This window comes from Marmota flaviventris, chromosome X (assembly GCF_047511675.1).
Source record: "Marmota flaviventris isolate mMarFla1 chromosome X, mMarFla1.hap1, whole genome shotgun sequence".
Classification (NCBI taxonomy): Eukaryota; Metazoa; Chordata; class Mammalia; order Rodentia; family Sciuridae; genus Marmota; species Marmota flaviventris.
This window is the reverse complement of record NC_092518.1, coordinates 77,972,900-77,992,805: the sequence shown is the minus strand read 5'-3', so window position 1 is coordinate 77,992,805 and position 19,906 is coordinate 77,972,900. Positions and strand designations below refer to the sequence as shown.

General features: G+C 32.7%; 1 protein-coding gene across 3 annotated transcripts in view; it reads left to right on the top strand.

Moving 5' to 3' along the window:
- Positions 1-19,906, top strand: part of Diaph2 (diaphanous related formin 2) — an 870,804-nt gene that overhangs the window by 232,475 nt on the left and 618,423 nt on the right. For all 3 annotated transcript variants that reach the window (XM_071606838.1, XM_071606839.1, XM_071606837.1), the window contains 3 exons: positions 3,799-3,935; positions 6,074-6,182; positions 17,999-18,109. In XM_071606838.1, coding sequence (XP_071462939.1) covers positions 3,799-3,935; positions 6,074-6,182; positions 17,999-18,109 — 357 coding nt within the window. The remainder of the gene's footprint in view (positions 1-3,798; positions 3,936-6,073; positions 6,183-17,998; positions 18,110-19,906) is intronic.

The window sequence follows — 19,906 nt, the reverse complement described above, 5'->3', positions numbered from 1 at the left end:
ACCACTGCCACACTCTCACACTCTTTCCCCATGGTGTGCTGCCTTATCTTGGGCCCAGAGCAATGGACTTGCCCACCTATGAACTGGACTTCTAATATCATGAGCCAAAGTTAATGTTTCTTCCTCTAAGTTAATCTTTTCAGGCATTTTGATCACAGTGACACAAAAGCTGACTAAAACAGAAATTGGTACTGAGAAGTAAGATCATTGCTGTGACTGATCTGACAACGTGGTTCAAAAGCATTTGGAAATGGTTTGTGGGATAAATTTGGAAAAGTTTGGAAATGCATGCTGGAAAGCCTTAGGATATTTTAAACAGAGCTTAATGGATGATTCTGATGGGAACCCAGAAGACCAGAATGCTGATAAGAGTGAGAGCTATTATCTTGAGGTTTCAGAGAAAAATGAAGACTTTGTTGGGAATTGGACTAGAGGCCTTTTAATGTTACATTCTGGCAAAGGACCTGTGTACAATTTATTTGTGTCCTGAGACTTTGTGTCAAGCTTAATTTAAAAGTGATGAACTAATTAATCTGTCAAAGGAAATTCAAGGCAGCACAGCATTCAGTCAGTGGCATAGATATTGCTGGCAGCTTTTAGCCAGGTTTACTGTGACAAACAGGAGCAGATAGCAGAAGTGAAGTATTTTAAAAACCTGTAGTTTGACCAAAAACATGCATGTACAATTAATGCCAAGAGAGTTGTGCTTGTTGAAGATATTATGGTACCTATAGAGACCCTAAATACATCACAGAGAAAATAGGAAAGATTGCTTGAGGACATCTCAGGAATTTACATGACCATAACCCTTGTGGGCTCTAGGGTGTAGAAGGGAAAGTTCCTTTGAGAAGAGATCACTGGGATTCACAGGGGTACCTAGGAAGTTGTACTCAGCCATCCAGAAACTCAGAGTCTGTAGAAGCCATGATTCCACAGGGCCCAGGTATTGTAAGAGCTGGGCTGGCAGCAGACCTTGTTGTCATCCATGTCGTGTTGGTTCTTCAGGAATACAGGATGCTAAAGTTAAGGGGTCATGGATGCTTACACTAAGATTTAAAAGGAAGGCCTGGGAGGCAAGGGAAAGTGTAACACCATCTGTCTATGAGAGGGCAATGCATGAAGCTGTAAAAGTGAAGCCAAAGCTGAAATGGAGACCCTAGGAATTAGGAGATTCCAGTAACATGGACTATCAGCCTAGAAAAGCTGCTGGCTATGAGCAAGCCATGTGAAAAGATAGCCCAAGTGCACTGTAACTAGCCAGACCAAAGAGGGGAGGGGTAGGGCTGCCCAAGTCCTTCGGAGAGTACATCTTATGGGTATGTGACTTGCTATAAGCATATTTAGAGGACTTGTTTGCCTGGCTGACTTTAGACTTGTTTTAGCCCCACCTTTTTTTTTTTTTTTTTTTCTGTGCTCCTATTCCTCCCTTTGGAATGGGAGTGATTATGCTGTGCCACTATATTGGATAAATGTAACTTTCTTTTGATATTTATAGGAGCTCATAACCAAGAGACCAAGAGTTTGCCTTGAGTCTCAGAAGAGACTTTGTTTGTTTGTACTGGGGATTGAAGTGGGGCAGGGGCGCTTAACCACTGAACCACATCCCCAGTCCCCTTTTAAAATATTTTGAGACAGGTTCTTGCTGAGTTGATTAAGGCCTAACTGAGTTGCTGAGGCTAGCTTTGAACTCGAGATCCTCTTGCCTTAGCCTCCCGAGCCACTGGAATTACAGGTGTTGTGCCACCAGGCCGCCTCAGAAGAGACTTTGAACTTCACTTTTGGGAAGTATGGGAACTCTTCAGACTATGGGAGTCTTTGGGATAAACTAAATGTGTTTTGCATTGTGAGAAGAACATGAGCTTTTGGGGGCGGGATGTTATGGTTTGCATGTGAGGTGTCCTCCAAAATCTCTTGTATTAGTGCAGGAATATTCGGAGATGAAATGATTGTCAGAGATGTAGTCCAATCAGTCCATACTAGTTTGAATGTATTCAGTGGATTTTAACTGTAGGCAGGTGGGATGTGTCTGGAAGAGGTGGGTCATTGGAAGGGAAGGTTGCATCTGCTCTGTAGCCCCTTTGCTCACCTCTCTGCTTCTGTGCTACCATGAGAGGAGAAACTTCCCTTTGTCCTGTCCTTCCCCCATGATATGCTGCCTCACTCTGGGCCCAGAGTAATGGCGTCACCTGTCTACTGTGAGCCAAAATAAATGTTTCCTTCTCTAAGTTGTTTTTGTCAAATATTTTGGTGTCAGTGATGCAAAAGTTGACTGAAACATTAATGACATCTCTGGAAGACAGCAGGGCTTTATTTTTTGTATAATACCAGTTGGGTAATTAGGAAGTATATAAATTTTAGGCTTTTAGTGTCTTAGAAATGATGTAACTTATATACCTACAAGTAAAATACTATTGATTAATTCACTTAATTACATAATTGCCTTTAGATGGCATTCTATAATCTCAAAGTGCCTAACAGAGATATGTAATTATATGGAATCTTGCCATATGTGAAATAAAACTATTAATAACCAATGAAATAAAATTTTGTATTTAAGGAATCTGCAGTATTTCTTAGGCATATGAAGTTATATAATCATATATATTTTATGTACATATATCAATGAAAAATATTATTGGCACATATGGTAGATGCTTGCTAGTAGACATGAGATTCTTAAATACACTTATAATGCTGTTTCTGGAAGTTTTTCACAGAAAGATCCCTATCCATATTAGTACAGAATTTTTCAACTGCTGTGCTCTTAGTCTTTGGTTACAATGTTATGCAGACTTTGATGGGTAACAAGAAAGAACTTACTAAATGTTGCTTCTCCATGGTTTACGATGAATCTCTTTTCAACTGAGGGAAATAATGATATAATGGAAAGACAACATAATACTAGAAATCAGGGGTTCTGCTGAACTATACAGAGTTCATGCTTTGCTACTAATAAGTTGAGTGGCCTCTGAAAAATAAATTCACCTCTCCAGCTAATCAGTCCACTCATCTGTAAATTCAACTATAGTACCCTTTGTTCTGCATTCTCATTGATTCATGTTGTCAACTGTCACAATTTTCTAGGACACCAACTAATTATAATCAGTATAGTCACTAGAGAAAATTATATTGGTGAGATTTTCAATAGAGCCTTTTCCCCACAGAATATACTTTGTTATATCAACACATAGGTTCTTATTTTGTAAGAGTTTTGCAGTTTTTGAAGAACCTGCTAATTTGACTTAGATTATTCTAAACTAAGGGTAAGTTTTAGTTAGACCACATTTATGTCTTGCATGTAGGCACTTAGAACATGAACAATTGGATCATCTAAATTACAGGCATGTGAAACAATAGGCATAAATACATATTCAAAATAGAAAATATACTGTTTTGTATTAATTTCACATGGAATAAATTGTGTAAATCAGAGGAGGAAACATTAATCAGAAATTACTTAAATGTCAGGTTTTTTTTTTTTTGGCCCCTTGGAATTTAGATTACCTTCTGAAACTCTTATGAAAATCATAAAAAGTAAACCATTATTCCTTAGCTTCCATTTTGATAATATTGCTCTGATGTTTGGATTGATGGTTTTCCAGATACATGTCTTATATCTTTACATATTTAGTATGTCACTGCATGTAAAGAACATTTATATAATTAGTGAGAACCTCGTTGCGGAGGTACAGATTTTTTGGGTAATTTTGGTTTAGTTCCTTTTTATTTAATGAAAGATGCTCCATAGACATTTCATTTTGTATGAAAATTTTATATTTCATATTTTCCTCTCTTTAGTTTGGATTACAAAGGATTCTAGGGGATGAAAGAAGTCTTTTACTATTGGCAAGAGCAATTGACCCCAAACAACCCAACATGATGACTGAAATAGTAAAAATACTTTCTGCTATTTGCATTGTTGGAGAAGAGAATATGTAAGTATTGCTGTACTATATTTATTGCATAGAAAACAACTCTTGAGATAAGTCTTTTAATAAGTCTTACTTTTGTTCTCTTTCATTGGATAACTTGTATAAAAAAGTATTAGACTTTAGGGAATTTTTGATTGACACTTTTGTCTTGTATATTTATATTGTAACAGTTTTTGGAGATTATGGAAGCTAGATTTAAATGGAATCCTACAGGGGAATTTTTTAAGGCAAATTTAAAGTGAATAAATAGAATGTTGTCTTGCCAAAGGTGAAGCCATCATTAGAAAAGTGGGCAAAATTTAAAAGTTAGTTATTTTGGCAGTCTTTCTCTCTCTCTCTCTCTCTCTCTCTCTCTCTCTCTCTCTCACACACACACACACACACACACACACACACCATGCTGCACATCACACAATTTTATGTCTGTAGTTGAATTGAATATATGCTTTTATTTTAGTATAATTTCTTGGATAGCCTTTTAGTTTGAATACCTATGGTAATTGAAAAGATGAAGTACTTATTGATAAGTGAAATTAATTAACTTTTCTTTTTTTCTTTTTTTATAGGTGTGTGTGTATGTGTATGAATATGTATGTGTATATATATATGCATATATATGTATATATATGTGTATGTCTATATATATGCACCCAATTTACCAAGTTTTGCTGAGTATGTTTTGGATCATATATTCCTATGGAAATGATATTGAATCCAAATCAAAATTTCACATTTATTTCATTAGTAATTTTAGTTTGTAAGAAACCATTGTGTGAAAATTGAAATATGTACTATGGACATGAAATGAAATATTTTTCTCAAACCTTTGTGTGAGAGTAATAATTTCAGTTTGATTCAGAGGTGGACCATGCAAATATTTAAGGAAATTTCAATATGCTGACTTTCTCATAATTGTTAGAAAAAATGAGATGTTGTTTAGTGCTAGCTGTTGTCTTCAGAACTCAAAAGACAAACATTAAACCTAAAATATTACCTATAATGTTAACTCTTTTCTCAGTGAGAACAAATGAAGTAATATATGCAAAAGTAAAGTTTCCCTTGGCTTTATAGAAAAATCAGCTTATACATGAATAAGAAATACTGTTTTCTAGTCAAGTAGATTTCCATAACTTAATATGTAAAAGTCACCCTAGCCTGATATAATTATTAGGAATTAATTATAATTTCAGATATTATTTGATAAAAATAGAGTACTACATAGAGGTGCATTTGATTTCAACATCATATGGTATAGTTATCAATATTTTTATCTAGGTAAACAAATTTCTTGTGTTAGATAAGGATGTTTCTTCAATTACCTTGAATTTCACTTTTGGTTTCTTTTTTTCTTGTTCTTTTATCAAATAATGTTGATTAAAGTTATTTTTAAAATATTCTCTCTGTCCAGAACTTTATTATTAAATCACAGTGTGTTTACAATAGAATAATCTAGTAATTATACACATCACATTATACTTAAGTGATATGAAGATCTTTATTAACACATGATATTTCAAAACCTGAAAATTTAAATTTTAATGTTTTTCTATCAAGAATTCTTTTGAAGGTATCACCCAGAAACATTATTTTTCTCAAGACTTTTCTAATTGAATTTGAATTTTCATGCTCTAAAATTATTTAAAGTTATCAGTATTCAACTTGTAGGAATATGTGGACAGTAGCTCAATTATTATATCGTAATGATCTTTCAGTTGGAAAGAATAAATCAAAGAGATCTATTGTATATTATGTTGTCTATAGCTGATAATATAATCTGTAATTGAGAATAGATGAGTAGATTTTAATTATTCTCTTTACACACACACAGAGAGAGAGAGAGAGAGAGAGAAAGAGAGAGAGAAACACACAAGATAAGTCTGTGAAGTACTGCAGATGTTAATTACCTTGATTGAACCATTTTACAATATATGCATATTTCAAAATATTATGTTGTACACTATAAGTATACACAGTTTTATTTGTTGATGAAAAAAATTAAATGATTTTAAAACATGTAATGACATACATAAACATTATGCTCCAAAAGTAAAACTGGTAAGACTGAAAGAAATAACCAATGTTCATAATATATGTGTAAGAAGTATTTTTCATTTCTGTTTCTTTTTTTTCCCCCTCTGTAGTCTAGATAAACTTTTAGGGGCTATAACTACTGCTGCAGAGAGAAATAACAGGGAGCGATTTTCACCAATTGTGGAAGGATTGGAAAATCATGAAGCTTTGCAATTACAGGTAAGTTAGTTTTGTCTTTTCTTCAGAAAATAATAAAACTTGCTGTCCTTTTCTAGGTGGTTCAGGAAATGATCTATGTTAAATTTATTCTTGAGGAATAAGAACTCATATTTATGGCGCAAATTTATGATATGAGCTCCTAGACTAAACATTTTAATTTGCATATATCATTTGATTTAATTCTCCCAACAACCCAGCTTTATAGGTATTAATATCATCTCCATTTTGCTCATAAGAATGAAGAGTAAATAACTTGTCTAAGGCGATACAGCTTGTAAGAGACGGAAATTGATACCAGCTTTTTTGGTCTCTGATGCTAATACTCTTTATTTTAGATAATGTATGCCATTAAATGCAACGTGGAAAATTGCTGAATGAAATTTTTTTATGCTGTTGAACTGTCATTCAGCAAAGACAACAAGTTTTTATATTTAATTTTATCAAATAATTTACTAGTATTTAAATATTAAAATTTCTTTTGAGAAACTAACACAATTAATTTTCTCCTTTTCAAAGTTATATTCTGAAATATATCTTTTTTTCTCTAGAGTTTGAAATTGTATCAGATAAATGAATTGGCTTGTTTAAAGAGAATATGTGATGTTAAGAAACCTTAATGCTTCTTCAAATATATAAGTAATTTTCTTAATCATGTGTTCTTCTAGTTCAACTATGATGAACATTTTAGATAAACTTTTATAGTGTGATTATGTCAAAGGTATTACATATTTAAAAGTTGGAATATTTTCCCAGTTTTTTTTACTAATACATTTCTTCTTGCCATAAAGCTTTGTACTTCTCTTGTAAAGTGTCTTTAGGAGGAATTAAGTAGTTTTAGCTATATTCAAAGTTTTCATTACATTTTATATTTAGTTTGTCATACTTGGGCAAAGTACAATTACATATTTTAAAAATCCACCTTAAATGAATTTTAAAGCATAATTCTGTGAATTACGTGTTATTACCTCCAGTTTACTGATAAGGGAATTGATTTGCTGGAAGGCTAAATCCCATTGAAAAATCACATAATGGTTAAGTGGTAGAACTGTGATTTGAACTTAGGTCTTTGTGATGCCAACATTTGTATATTGCATTGCCTGTATTTTAATGTGACACCACTACCATAGATTAGTTTACCCCAAACAATGAGATGAGATTAATATTTGCTATCCTTCAGGAAGCTGGACACAATGGAATGATAAAAGTAGAAAATGTTTAACAAATAACATATGGAAAAATCACAGACATCTTGCTAAGTATTCAAGAAATTGTTGAATACTGATTATAGATGCAAACTACAATTTGAAATTTCCTATTCTAATGAGCTACAAAAATTAGTAATTTGTTATATACAGAGCCTTGTACTCTCACAAGAATTGAGTGAATTTGTTTATTTGTTGTATTTAATGTGAATAAAAAATATCCTTGAAAAGTTTAAAAATATATTCAGAATGCAGAAATGAAAAACAAAAGTTTAAATTCGTCGTTTAAGAAATATAATTAGTACAGTATTTTAACAGAATTACTTTTCTATTTTGGTAGTATCCTGAGACATCTCAAAATGTTATTATAGTCTCAGGAAGTAATTTTGTTAAAATACAGGACTAATTATATTTTAAAATAATAACTATATATACCCCTCTTTTATTTTAAAACAGATTATTGACTTCTCAGTTTTTTTCTTAGTCCATCTGTAAAGTAAACTTTTGTACCTGTGATAGGTTTTTCAAGAAATAGGCAGAAGATAAACCATCTATCTTGACACGTTCTATCTTTACTGTCTTCCCTTTAACTTAGTGTCATTCTCCAGTCTCACATCCTATGATGCTGGTTTTCATCTGAGTTATGCTTTTAACTAGCCTCTCATATTGCTTTATCATTTTATAGTCCATGTCTCTAAAAGAATAATCTCTACTTGTTTTCTGTTTTAAATTACCTTTCATAACTCAGATTTCTCACAGTTCTCAAAAAGGCATACTGTCATCCTCTAATTTCAAAAATCCAATGGCCTCTTTCCAGTGGAAGAATGCCACTGATATCTCGGTACTCTTCATCATCATCTTCTTTGAAAGTTTTTCTTCCTTTGCCTTCCAGGCACAGTTTTCTCTCTGCTTTATGACTACCTGTAATGGTTCTTTCTCTATTTTTTTTCTTTTTTGATACTGGGGATTGAACTCAGGGGCACTCAACCATTGAGCCATATCTCCAGCCGTATTTTGAATTTTATTTAGAGACAGGGTCTCACTGAGTTGTTTAGCACCTCACTTTTGCTGAGGTTGGCTTTGAACTCCTGACCCTCCTGTCTCAGTGGTATGCCACTGAGCTTGGCGTTTCTCTATTTTTAAATATTCCCCCACTTTTGACATTCACATTTTCTGTCATTGATCCTCTCTATTATCATTTTACATCCACCTATCCATATATACATATGTACTTATACAAATACATGTATATATGCTCATAGACATATACATATTTATTTTCTCCATACATATTCTCAGTTACTTCTCTAGTTTTAACGTGCAACTTATATCCTAGGAAATCTCCAAGTTTATAAATGCAGATCATACCTTTCTCTCCATTCACAGCTGTATATCCAGATACTGAACTAGTTATCTTACAAATGTTGCAAAAATAAGAAATTAAAAATAGCATTCATGAGGCTGGGATTGTGGCACAGTGGTAGAACACTTCCCTAGCGTGTGCAAGGCCCTGGGTTCAATCCTCAGCAGCACGTAAAAATAAATATTAAAAAAAGGCATTGACAACTACAACTAAAAATTAAATATTTAAAAAAAATAGCATTCATAATTGAAAATTGCCAAGTGTCAGACAATGTTCTAAATACATGTTATCATGTTTAAACCTCACAGGAATTCTAAGGGGAGATAGTTGCAGTAGCCCCATTTTATGGATAAGGAAGCTGAGGCCCATAGAAATTAAGTGATATTTCTAAGGTCACAGCATGGCATAATAGGAGATAAAGCCTAGATCAGATATCAAGGTGTCTGGCTCCAGAACAAATGCTATAACTACTACACTGTACCTCCTTTTCCATTGAAACTTAGCTTATTATTTCTTCCTCTTAACCTGATTCATCCCAAGGAGTTCTAGTTTTCTCCTTGTGTTTTCCATTTTAGAATTTACAGGCATTTTTTTCTCCCCAAATCTTTAATTTTCCTGAAGACATTGTTCTTCTTTGCCCCTGTAGCCAGGCAATCATTATGTCTTCTTATTGTATAGTATAGACTATGACTATCACATTCTCTCTTCACTACTGCCTTTATCTTCTCCCACCAATATTATTTCAATAATTTCCTAATTAATATCCCATATTTTTACACCCTTCCCCTCCAGAAAAATGCTCTATGATGTTCTTAGTTATTCTCAAGAAAGAAATCTGATTCTACTATAAGCATATATTAGAAAAAAAAAACTTATGTTTATTACCCAGTGCTATCTTGATGAAAGTGAAGACCTTACTTGTGACATATGAACTTTTTCAGCATGGCCCCATCTTAACATGATGGCCTTTTAGCCTGTTATTCTTCCCAAAGTACCTTGTGTTTTAATGAAACTAAATATAGTACTTCCCAAACAGTATATAGGCTTTGCAAATACCTTCATTTTATCATGCAGAACACTTTGTCTGAAATATCTACCCTTGACCACCAATATCCCATTACTCTTTGTAAAATTTAGTGAGAGCCCAAAGGAAGGTGAAATTAGGTATATCCTGCAGGAGACTGGGAAGTTTTCAGTGATGATAATTCAACTAGGACATGAAGGGTAAGAACATTCCAGAAATTATCTTCTCTAATACAAAGTAGTATTGTGTAGGATGAGAGGCAAGAAGTGCTTCTAATAGGTAATAATATAGGCTACAGTAGTATCCCAGTTACTTCACCAAAGAAGACAAAACAAGGTATTTTCAACATTTAGTTGAAACTTATATTTACATAGCCAGACAGGAGAAGCCAGGGTATACTGAGCATTAATAATTGTTTATGGAAAGAAAAAGTAGTATAGTTAACATCCAATGACATGATATCAAAACAGTCCCTGTCTTCATAGACTGCAATTAGTATGAAAGGTGCCATGTCCTTTCAGCATTTAGGAGCTATGTAGAGAAGTGTGTTAGTCTGATTTAATACATTTTAAAATGATTTTCTAACATGTCAAAAATAATAGACATGTTTTCCATGTTGTAATTGGATCTGGTACACAAAAACAGAGCAGTAAATACACCTGCTTCTAATGTGTAATAGCTTCACTATCCAGACCATACCTATTTAATAAATTCATCCTTTTGGAATATAAATGAGAACCAAAAAATGGTATGCAATCTGCAAAATGCCACCAAATCCATCTCTTAAGCTTCGTGGGAAGAAAGACCCATGAGCCTTTTATCAGCCTCTCATCCTTCTCCTTGCCCCTTGTGGTATCTTAATGAGCTTAATTATCCATTTTCCATCCATCTCAGACCAGAAGCACAAATTAGGAGAGGGTTTGTCCCGACTGTTGTACTGGGATCATCAAGAAGTGATGGCTGGGACTGGGGATGCAGCTCAGTGATAGAGCCCTTGCCTGGCATGCATGAGGCCCTGGGTTCCATCCTTAGCACCACCAAAAAAAGGGGGAAAAGTGATGGTTGATAGCCTAGCAACAAGAGAAGAATACTTAGAAACAAAAACATAAAAATACTGAAACTAGAATGCAATCAATAACATTTTATTTTACTTGTGCCAGGGCGAGTAGTCATGCATACTTCAATAATTCCCCAGGGTATCTGTGTTTCAGCAAAGCCCACTAACTCCCATATTTAATCTTCCTGATGAGTCATCAATAATTTATTTAAATGGTATCAACTATGATTTTTAAGAATGTGAGAATTATGTAACTCAGATCATGTCCTATGTGACCACATATGGTGATGTTTAAGTAAACGTTCAGGTATATGGAGTGATTTTATGTAGCTTGATTCTTTCCACATTGTTCTTAATTTTTGAGATTTTACTCTTATCATACTTTTGAACTAGCTATTACCTTTGCTTCTGGATGCTAAACTTTTCTTGTTTTCCTTTTGCCTCTATGTTTTATTAAAATTTCCTATGTGGTTAGCCTTTAAATTTGCTGATTGCTAGAGCAATCATCAGACCTTTGATCCTCAGTCCTTTGCTTTTCTCATTCTGATGATCCTTGAGCAGTGTCATTCAACCTCTGGACTTCAGCTAGCACTCATATATAATGTCTCCTTCTGAGCTTCCAACTTTCTCCTGACTAACAGATCCCTTATATTTGTCAGCCTCCAATTCAAGTTTTATGTTGTTCTTAACTGTACTTATCTTCCTGTTCTTCAGCCTTTTCTAAACTTATCTCTTGACCTATCTTCATCTTATATTTCCAAATTTGGTTAGGCTTACCATTATTGACCATTTGGAAGACATCAGAAAAATAGTAGTCATATTTACCCTGATCCACTGTCCATTCCATTATTCAACGAATTCTATCAATTTTACTTCCTTACTGTTGTACTGCCCTTCCTTGGCATAGTAGTCCTCTCTCTCCATCCCCATTGCTGTTTTTTAAATTTCAGGGTATTGTCACATGCCATTATTTAATCATTTCCTCAGACCCTTTAACATCTTCTCTCCTTCTTTCTAAGCCCTTTTAAGTAATATCCTATAAAATTATCTATCAAATATGTAATTCTTGTCAGAATAAAAACCTACAAACACATTCTATAGGCTCTAGGATTAAAATCTACATAAAATACTCAATATCTAGCCATTGATTTCTCTTTGACCTCATATTCCACAGTTCTTCTACATAACTATTTCCTTGAGCCATACTATGCTTTATTTCCTGAACATTTTATGTTTTTCATCCCTCTTAACTCCATAACTTTGTACATGGCTTCCTTTGCCTGAAATCCTTTTCTATTTCTTCACCTAATTAACTGAGTCTGTACATGTGTATCTTTCTTGGTAGGTACTTATGTTGACTTAAACCATCTTTATCCCTAACTCCTGCTGGGCTAGGATAAAGAAACACCTTATTAATGTCAACAGAGTACTTAATAAGGTCAAGTATGTGACAGTGTCTATAAAGTTTTAAAAGCACAGTTTGTCACAGTTAATGGCAATATGGATAATCTGTCTGACAGTGCCCTAAAGTTGGCAATTATTGCACTCCATTGCTCTATGAATTGTGATCCAACAGATAGTTTGTATTATTTCTAAGCCTGTAAGTTAAAATAAATAAGAGGTTTTAGCATTTCTCAGTAATTTTGAAGAAGCTCATGTTTAAATATTTTTCCTCCTATGATGAATAGCACGCACATGTGTGTATATGCTAGTGAGTGAATACATATAAAATGTACAAAATACAGAAATTTCCTTATAATGAGATAATTGACTAAAATTACAAATATAGAAACTGATTCCATTTGCTCTTTAAACATCAGAATCATGTATAATCAATGTACAAAATTCACGGCCTTCCTGGAAATTCGATATTTTGTTTCTGATGGGATCAGTATTAAGAACTGAAATATACACACCAATTTGTGTCTTCATACATGTACTTTGGATAATAATGATCATCACATTCAACCATCATTAATTACCCCATGCCCCCTCCCTTCCCCTCCCACCCCTCTGCCCTATCTAGAGTTCATCTATTCCTCCCATGCTCCCTTTCCCCTATCCCACTATGAATCAGCCTACTTGTATCAAAGAAAACACTCGGCATTTGGTTTTGGGGATTGGTTAACTTCACTTAGCATTATCTTCTCTAACTCCATCCATTTACCTGCAAATGCCGTGATTTTATTCTCTCTTATTGCTGAGTAATATTCCATTATGTATATATCCACATTTTTTTATCCATTCATCTATTGAAGGACGTCTAGTTTGGTCCCACAATTTAGCTATTGTGAATTGTGCTGCTGTAAACATTGATGTGGCTGTGTTAGTATGTGTAGGCTCTATATTAACCTCACAGATTGTTTTTTTTTGCTGAGAAGAAACTTTTTAGTTTGAGTCCATCCCATTTATTGATTCTTGATTTTGATTACATATTGGTGTGAATATACTATGTATATAACCAGAGATATGAAAAATCATGCTCTGTATAAAGAATTGTAATGTATTCTGCTGCTATATAAAATAAAACAAAGAAAGGGGAAAATGTAATGTATCTTACAATGGAATATTATGCATCATCCTCAGTGAGTGAAGTACTGCTATATGTTACAACATGGTTAAACCATGAAAACATTATGCTAAGTGAAATTGTAATCACTTAGATTATGTTATTCCATTTATGTGCAGTATTCGGAGTAGGCAAATCTATAGAGATAGAAAATAGATTAATGGTTGCCTAGAGGTGGGGAGTGGGATGAGCAGGGAAGAAAATGGAAAGTGACCTGTAGTGGGCACTTTGTTTATTTTAAGGTGATTAAATATTCTAAAATGAATTGTCATGATTAATGTACAACTCTATAAATATATTAAAAAGTGTTAAATTATATACTTTAAAAAAATAAGAGAGAGCCATTTGGATGAACCTGTATTCTTCAGTTTTAATCAATCAATCTCTCTACCCCCCCACACACGCACCAAGTCTTTATAGCAGTAAGAACTCAGCCTTCCTCATCTGAAAGAGCATTAGACTATGCCTTTATTTACTTCTTCCCAGCAAAAGGATATTGTTAACAGAAGGTATCCCTCCAGCTGCTCTTTAGTCTGCAGAGAAACTGAGGCATTTGCAACACTGAGTCAGTTAGAGGCCATCACCCATGTGATGCTGGAGAAGAGATTAGATTTCTTAGGATGAATCCTTTTCTTAGGGTCATACTTGCACATTACTATTAACATGGATTTTTTAATTGTGTACAGAAGGGAAAGAGTTAAAATTTAACAAGTCAGTGATGACAAGTAATTTACAGAATATAATTAAAATAATTATAGCCACAAAAAACCCCTGAAATACATATGACCATTTTGACATCTAAAGCTATTATAAAGAAAATAAGCAACAGAGGAAATCTGGGTAATGGACTCTATGATATTCAATTCAAGGGCATTTATTTTCTTTTTGTTATAAAGATAAATGTTATTGAGCAAGACTAGATTAGCATGTTATGGTGTAGTAGAAATAATCCAAGATTAAATGTCATAAAGCCTCAGTTCTAATCCCAACATTGGTGCTTATTAGCTATATGAACTAATTAACTAATTAACTAGTATCTCTAGGTTTTATTTCTTTACCTTTAAATGAATATACTAGCATAAAGTATTTTATGTTTCTCTGATTTTAAAATACCATGATTCTTTACTTTCTTATAAGTACTGCGCGCTAACCGATTGCGCCACTGGAGCTCCGCGATTCTTTACTTTCTATCTCTGGAGTTAGATTTTTTTTTAAAGCAGATTGATTTTACATTGTAAGAGGACAATACAGTTCACTCAGGCTTTTAAAGATTTTTATACTTGGAAGTTGAGCATACCAATTTTAGAAGATTCATTATTTGGGAATGAGTTTTGTATTTCTTTGGTGCTTAGGTTTTAGAGATTAGGCAAGAAGGTTTTTTTTTTTTCTTTTTCTTTAAAGTCTCCAGTGCTGGACTATTTGGTCAGACTTTCTTCAGTGTTCTATATTCATGCCATCCACTATAGTAGCTACTAGCCACGTGTAACTTTTAAGCACTTGAACTATGGCTAGTGAAAATGAAAAAATGAGTTTTTAATTTAATTATAATTAAATTTCAGCTGTGATTAGGGACGATAATATTAAACATTACGGTGTTATAGTATAAGTGTGTGTCTATACATGCACACGTGCATGTATTTGCATACATATGCATGCAGAGTAGGGAGTAGTATGACAGAAAGGAAGGAGAGTAAGAGACCTTTATATTGGATGAAGGAATCCTGTCCATGTTACTGCTCAGAATGTATGGATTTGGATTCCCCAATCCAGCAATCATTTTCTACTTTTGTGGATTTTTTATTCATATTTTATTATATATATGAATAACCTACTACTTTATGTGGTAGGCAACATGTTGTTAAAATAGTTCTGTTTTTCTAAGTTTGATATTCCTAGTATATCAAGCACAATGTACCCATTAAATTTATTATCTTACCTATCTTTAAAATCTTTTATTGGATCAATCTGTGAATGGAGTTTATGAGATGTCTGGATTATGTGCTGAAATTTTCTGTATTTGTAGTAAAGTGATATTATTTAAGAACATGAGTTTTCTCATTGCTCTATGACCCCATGTAAGTTATTTATCTGGTTTTAGCCTTAGATTCCTCATCTGTGAAATAAAGATAATAGTAATATTTATCTCATATGTTTCTTAAGAGGATGAGATTAGATAGTGACTTATATGAAGCTCATACTACATTGTCTGGCATTTAATGATATTAAAACTAATGATGATGATGAAGATTTGGGGTTTTGTACTCTGCTAGGAATTCAGAATTCACCCAATGGATATATTTCATATTCATAATTACATAATAGAATATTCTTTCCTATAAGTCAATTAGGTTTTTATTAAATTTTGAATTTGTAAATAGTGTTGTTATTCCAATTTTGAATTGATATTCTGTTTTCTGGAAAGGGCAATAATTGTGACATAAAGGAATGAAGATAATTAGGTGACTTTTGTATTCCTCAAATTCATGCAGCATAAATATTTCTATAAAAGAGTTCTGTTCTAGCAGTGAAAATTGGAAAATGATGTGGTAATATTATGATTCATTGTGTTGTTTGTAATTAATTAGATGCCTATTAGAATTTGATAAACAATAAATGGTACATTGTCAAACTATTCCCTTTATTAAAGTACTGACTTGAAAGTGTCTCATAATTATTTTATACCATCGTCAATAAATTCATCATCCTTGTTCAACTATATATTCATATACTGTAGGTAAAATATTTAGTAGCATTGCAGTGTTATCTTATTAAATGTAGTTATTTAGATGTTGGTATATTCATTAATTTTGACTTTTACTATTTTTACTGTTTCTTGGTTTAAATACTTTTATTTGTGCAAAGGTACAATTATAAGACTCATTAAGTTGTTTCTTATGGAAATGTTCTCTTTACTAGTTGGGTATTAATACAAGCCATTAAACTTGAATTTCTGGCAAAAACCATCATAGCAGATGGAAATTTTTCTCTCTATTAATTTTGGATTTGTCATGTACTTTGGCTTGTTTGGTCATGTCATAGTTGTAACGTAACAAGAATCATTCAAGCAAATACAATGTTATAGTACTATACACAGGATGCAAACATATATCCTAGCCTATGAAAACAATATAAAGTCTTACACAATTTCTTATTGTAATTGTAAGGTTATATATTCCATTAATGCATAAACTTCATAATAACTTGGTTGGTGTATCCTTGTAACATAATGCCAAGTCTATGAAAATATTTAGTTGTTTGAGTATGTTCTCCTGATATCTGAATATCTTAGAAACTGGACTACATTGTTCACTTACCATTTAGGTATAAGTAATGTTCTAAACATCCTTAGTTGTCTTCTTCAACTCCTTTAAAACATGCAGCTTTTATTTTTTAATCTGGATGTGAGATAGAAGGGTTGATCTCCCCAAGAGCAGCTTTAGATATAAAATTAAAAGCAATGTACCTTTTTAATCTTCTCTATGTTAAAAAATTAACTCTATGTTAATAACAGGTCTAGAGAAGTCAAATGCATTTGAAATATATTTGTTAATGTCTATTTTCCATTATAACTACTTATTTATGTTTTTATTTATACGTATTTAATATCTTTACTAAATTTGGCATTTTCCATGAATCCCCTAGAAGTCAGCTCTTTAAGTATTCTACTACCTATTACATATATTAAAAATAATCAGTTCAAATGTGTACCTCTTCAATTAAACTATTAGCCAGTTGCCTTAGATTTTTATCAGCATTTTCTAAAAATGCTATTCAAGAATAATATATGCAACACCTGGAAATGAGCATTTTGCCAGTTCTCTTCTTGCTTGCAATTTCCAGATAAATTTCCTTTTGAAAGGAAATTTCAAAATCAGAAGGTTAGAAGAGCAAAATTCATTTTCCAATAGAAATATAATTAATGAAACATTTCTTTTGGAAACAAACATGTACACTTCATTATGCTGAACATGTTAGTATTGGTATCACAGTGCCTTCTAGTTGATCTTAACTCACTCACATTAATATTTTACACTAACCATGTTAATTCATTTAGTTACATATTTTAATACTCTATATTTTGCGTTAATCTATCCCAATAAGAGGATAGAAATAGTGTAAATCAGAGTAATAATTTTCCCAAGATGTTACTGTTCCCTGTTTGATAATAGGCTAATTTTATAACTATATTTGATTGATTTTAGAAAAGTATAACCATATAGAATTGAGGCCAAGTGCACTCTGAGGAAAGCTGGATATGAAAGATGCATTTCACGAACTTTTCAAGGGGCCCGATATGCACACTCTTTGAACTTTGGTTTTCTCAGAGGGAGTTTAATATTCTTTCATATTGTTCAGTAAAGCATAAAATACTTGATCATACACCACATTTTTGTTAGAATTATTTTGACATCAGAAACTTTATTGTTTCTTTGTTGTTCTTAATCTAAAGTCATAACCATCGTTATAAGTATTTGCATTTCTTGTTTTATAATATGTGTGTATTTTTGCCTTCAGTGAATGCATTTATCCAAATGCATTCAGTAAATATTTCCTTAATTTATTTGAACATATTTTTTAACAAATTTGCTTTCTTGTTTCAGGTGGCGTGCATGCAGTTTATAAATGCCCTTGTCACTTCTCCATATGACCTTGATTTCCGAATCCATTTAAGGAATGAATTCCTTCGTTCAGGACTAAAAACCATGTTACCAGTAAGTTTAGTGTGTATATTATGCTGATGAACTTTTAACAATTTTCTCTTTGGACAAAAGTATATTTTGAAATAACATACTTATGTGCCTTGCAGTTTTCTTTTGTGAAGCTTTAGATGTTATGTAAGCTATTTTTCATTGCGGTAATGTCATTCTCAGTGTAGAAATCATGATTCCAAATTCAGCTAATGGTGTGCCCTGAAGTGATGTAGATTTTTTTTTCTTCTTCAAGTCAAAAGGGAATTTCTTTTCTTTGAATTTTGAGAATATAGAAAACTAGTTTGTGTGTGCATACGCGTGTGTTTTTGTGTGTGTGCAGTCAATTTTCAATTAGAATTTTTTTACTTTTCTCTTTGATAACTTAGATTGCTCTCATTTGTATTCAAAATAAGTATGTATAGAGTTCTCATTAGTTTATTCTAGATGCATTGCTTAAGAATGGTGCTCTTGTAACAGTGCTTTAGGAACTTTTATAAAGAAAAGTAGTTTTATTTCTTAATTGAATGTGAATTTTTGTTCTAATTAATAGTGTTAAAATAGGTTTGGAATAATTTCATAGTCAGAATTGGAGACAAATGAACACACTTATTCTGTTAATACAAGTCCAATTACTGTGGCTCTATATTTTATTGTGTTAAGCATATTAACTGAAGAGTGACTTTCTTTAAGATTAAGGCATTGTAAAAGAGACAAGTGACATTTCACTATTCTTTTCACTTAAGCTATTGAGAACACACCTGAGAATTAAGAAGTAAAAGTCAAGGAGGAAAAAGAAAGGGCTGAGCAAAGAAAAATCTTAATAATTGATGTGTAGTACCTGGGTTACTAGACATGCCAAAATTCAGGAAATTTCCTGGTGAGGAGCCAGCATGCAATATGCATCTGTCACTTGTGGTTGGATACTCTTAAATGAAACCCATTATACCAAATTGTAAGATTGGGTCTATTTAAACCCATTTTAATAAAATATATTTTGGGTCTTCCTCATTTAATGCATTTCTATGTTAGTGTCATCTTGAGTGGCTCTTTAATTTTTGACTTAAAGTCCAGTCAATTGGACACAGTGAATCCAAGCAACGTTTTTTTGTGAACCATGTAGAGATTCACGTTCAGTGTGTAGTTCATGTAAGTGCATTCACCAGTTATAGGATATGTGACATGTCCTTATTTTTTTTATCATTAATCTCTCTTTCTGCAAAACCTGTGGCCTTAGATAGCTAGAAATGATCTTATACTCTTTTTTTTTTTGGTTGCTTTTAAGTTGTCATCTTAATGGTTTTCATGGCTACTCTTACTTGTCTTGTTCTCTGTTTCTGGGAAAATAATATGTTTGGATACTTGCAGTTTCCAGGGGATCCTTAGCATACTTTCCTCACTTACTAATATGCCATGTTTCTGCTGTACTTATTACTACACCTTTCAGTTCCCTCTCTCTAGAATGAAATGTTCATTTTCTTACTACTACTAATGAATTGCTAGTTAGGAATACTGTAATATTTGTTTTAATTTATTTTATTCCTCATCTTTTCAGAAGAGATATGGTAGGGTTGATCCTCAGCACCACATAAAAATTATATATAAAGATATTGTATATATAAACAAATATTTTTTTAAAAGGGCAGGGGGGTGTAGCTCTGTGGTAGAGTGCACTACTACTGCAAAAACAAAAAAATTCCTAAAAAACCCTAAAAACAACAAAAATCTGAAGCATATTTTTAATATTTTCCAAATTAATGATAGTGTAATTTCGTAATTTTTTGATATTTCACATCTTATAATATAAAACCTTGGTGATAC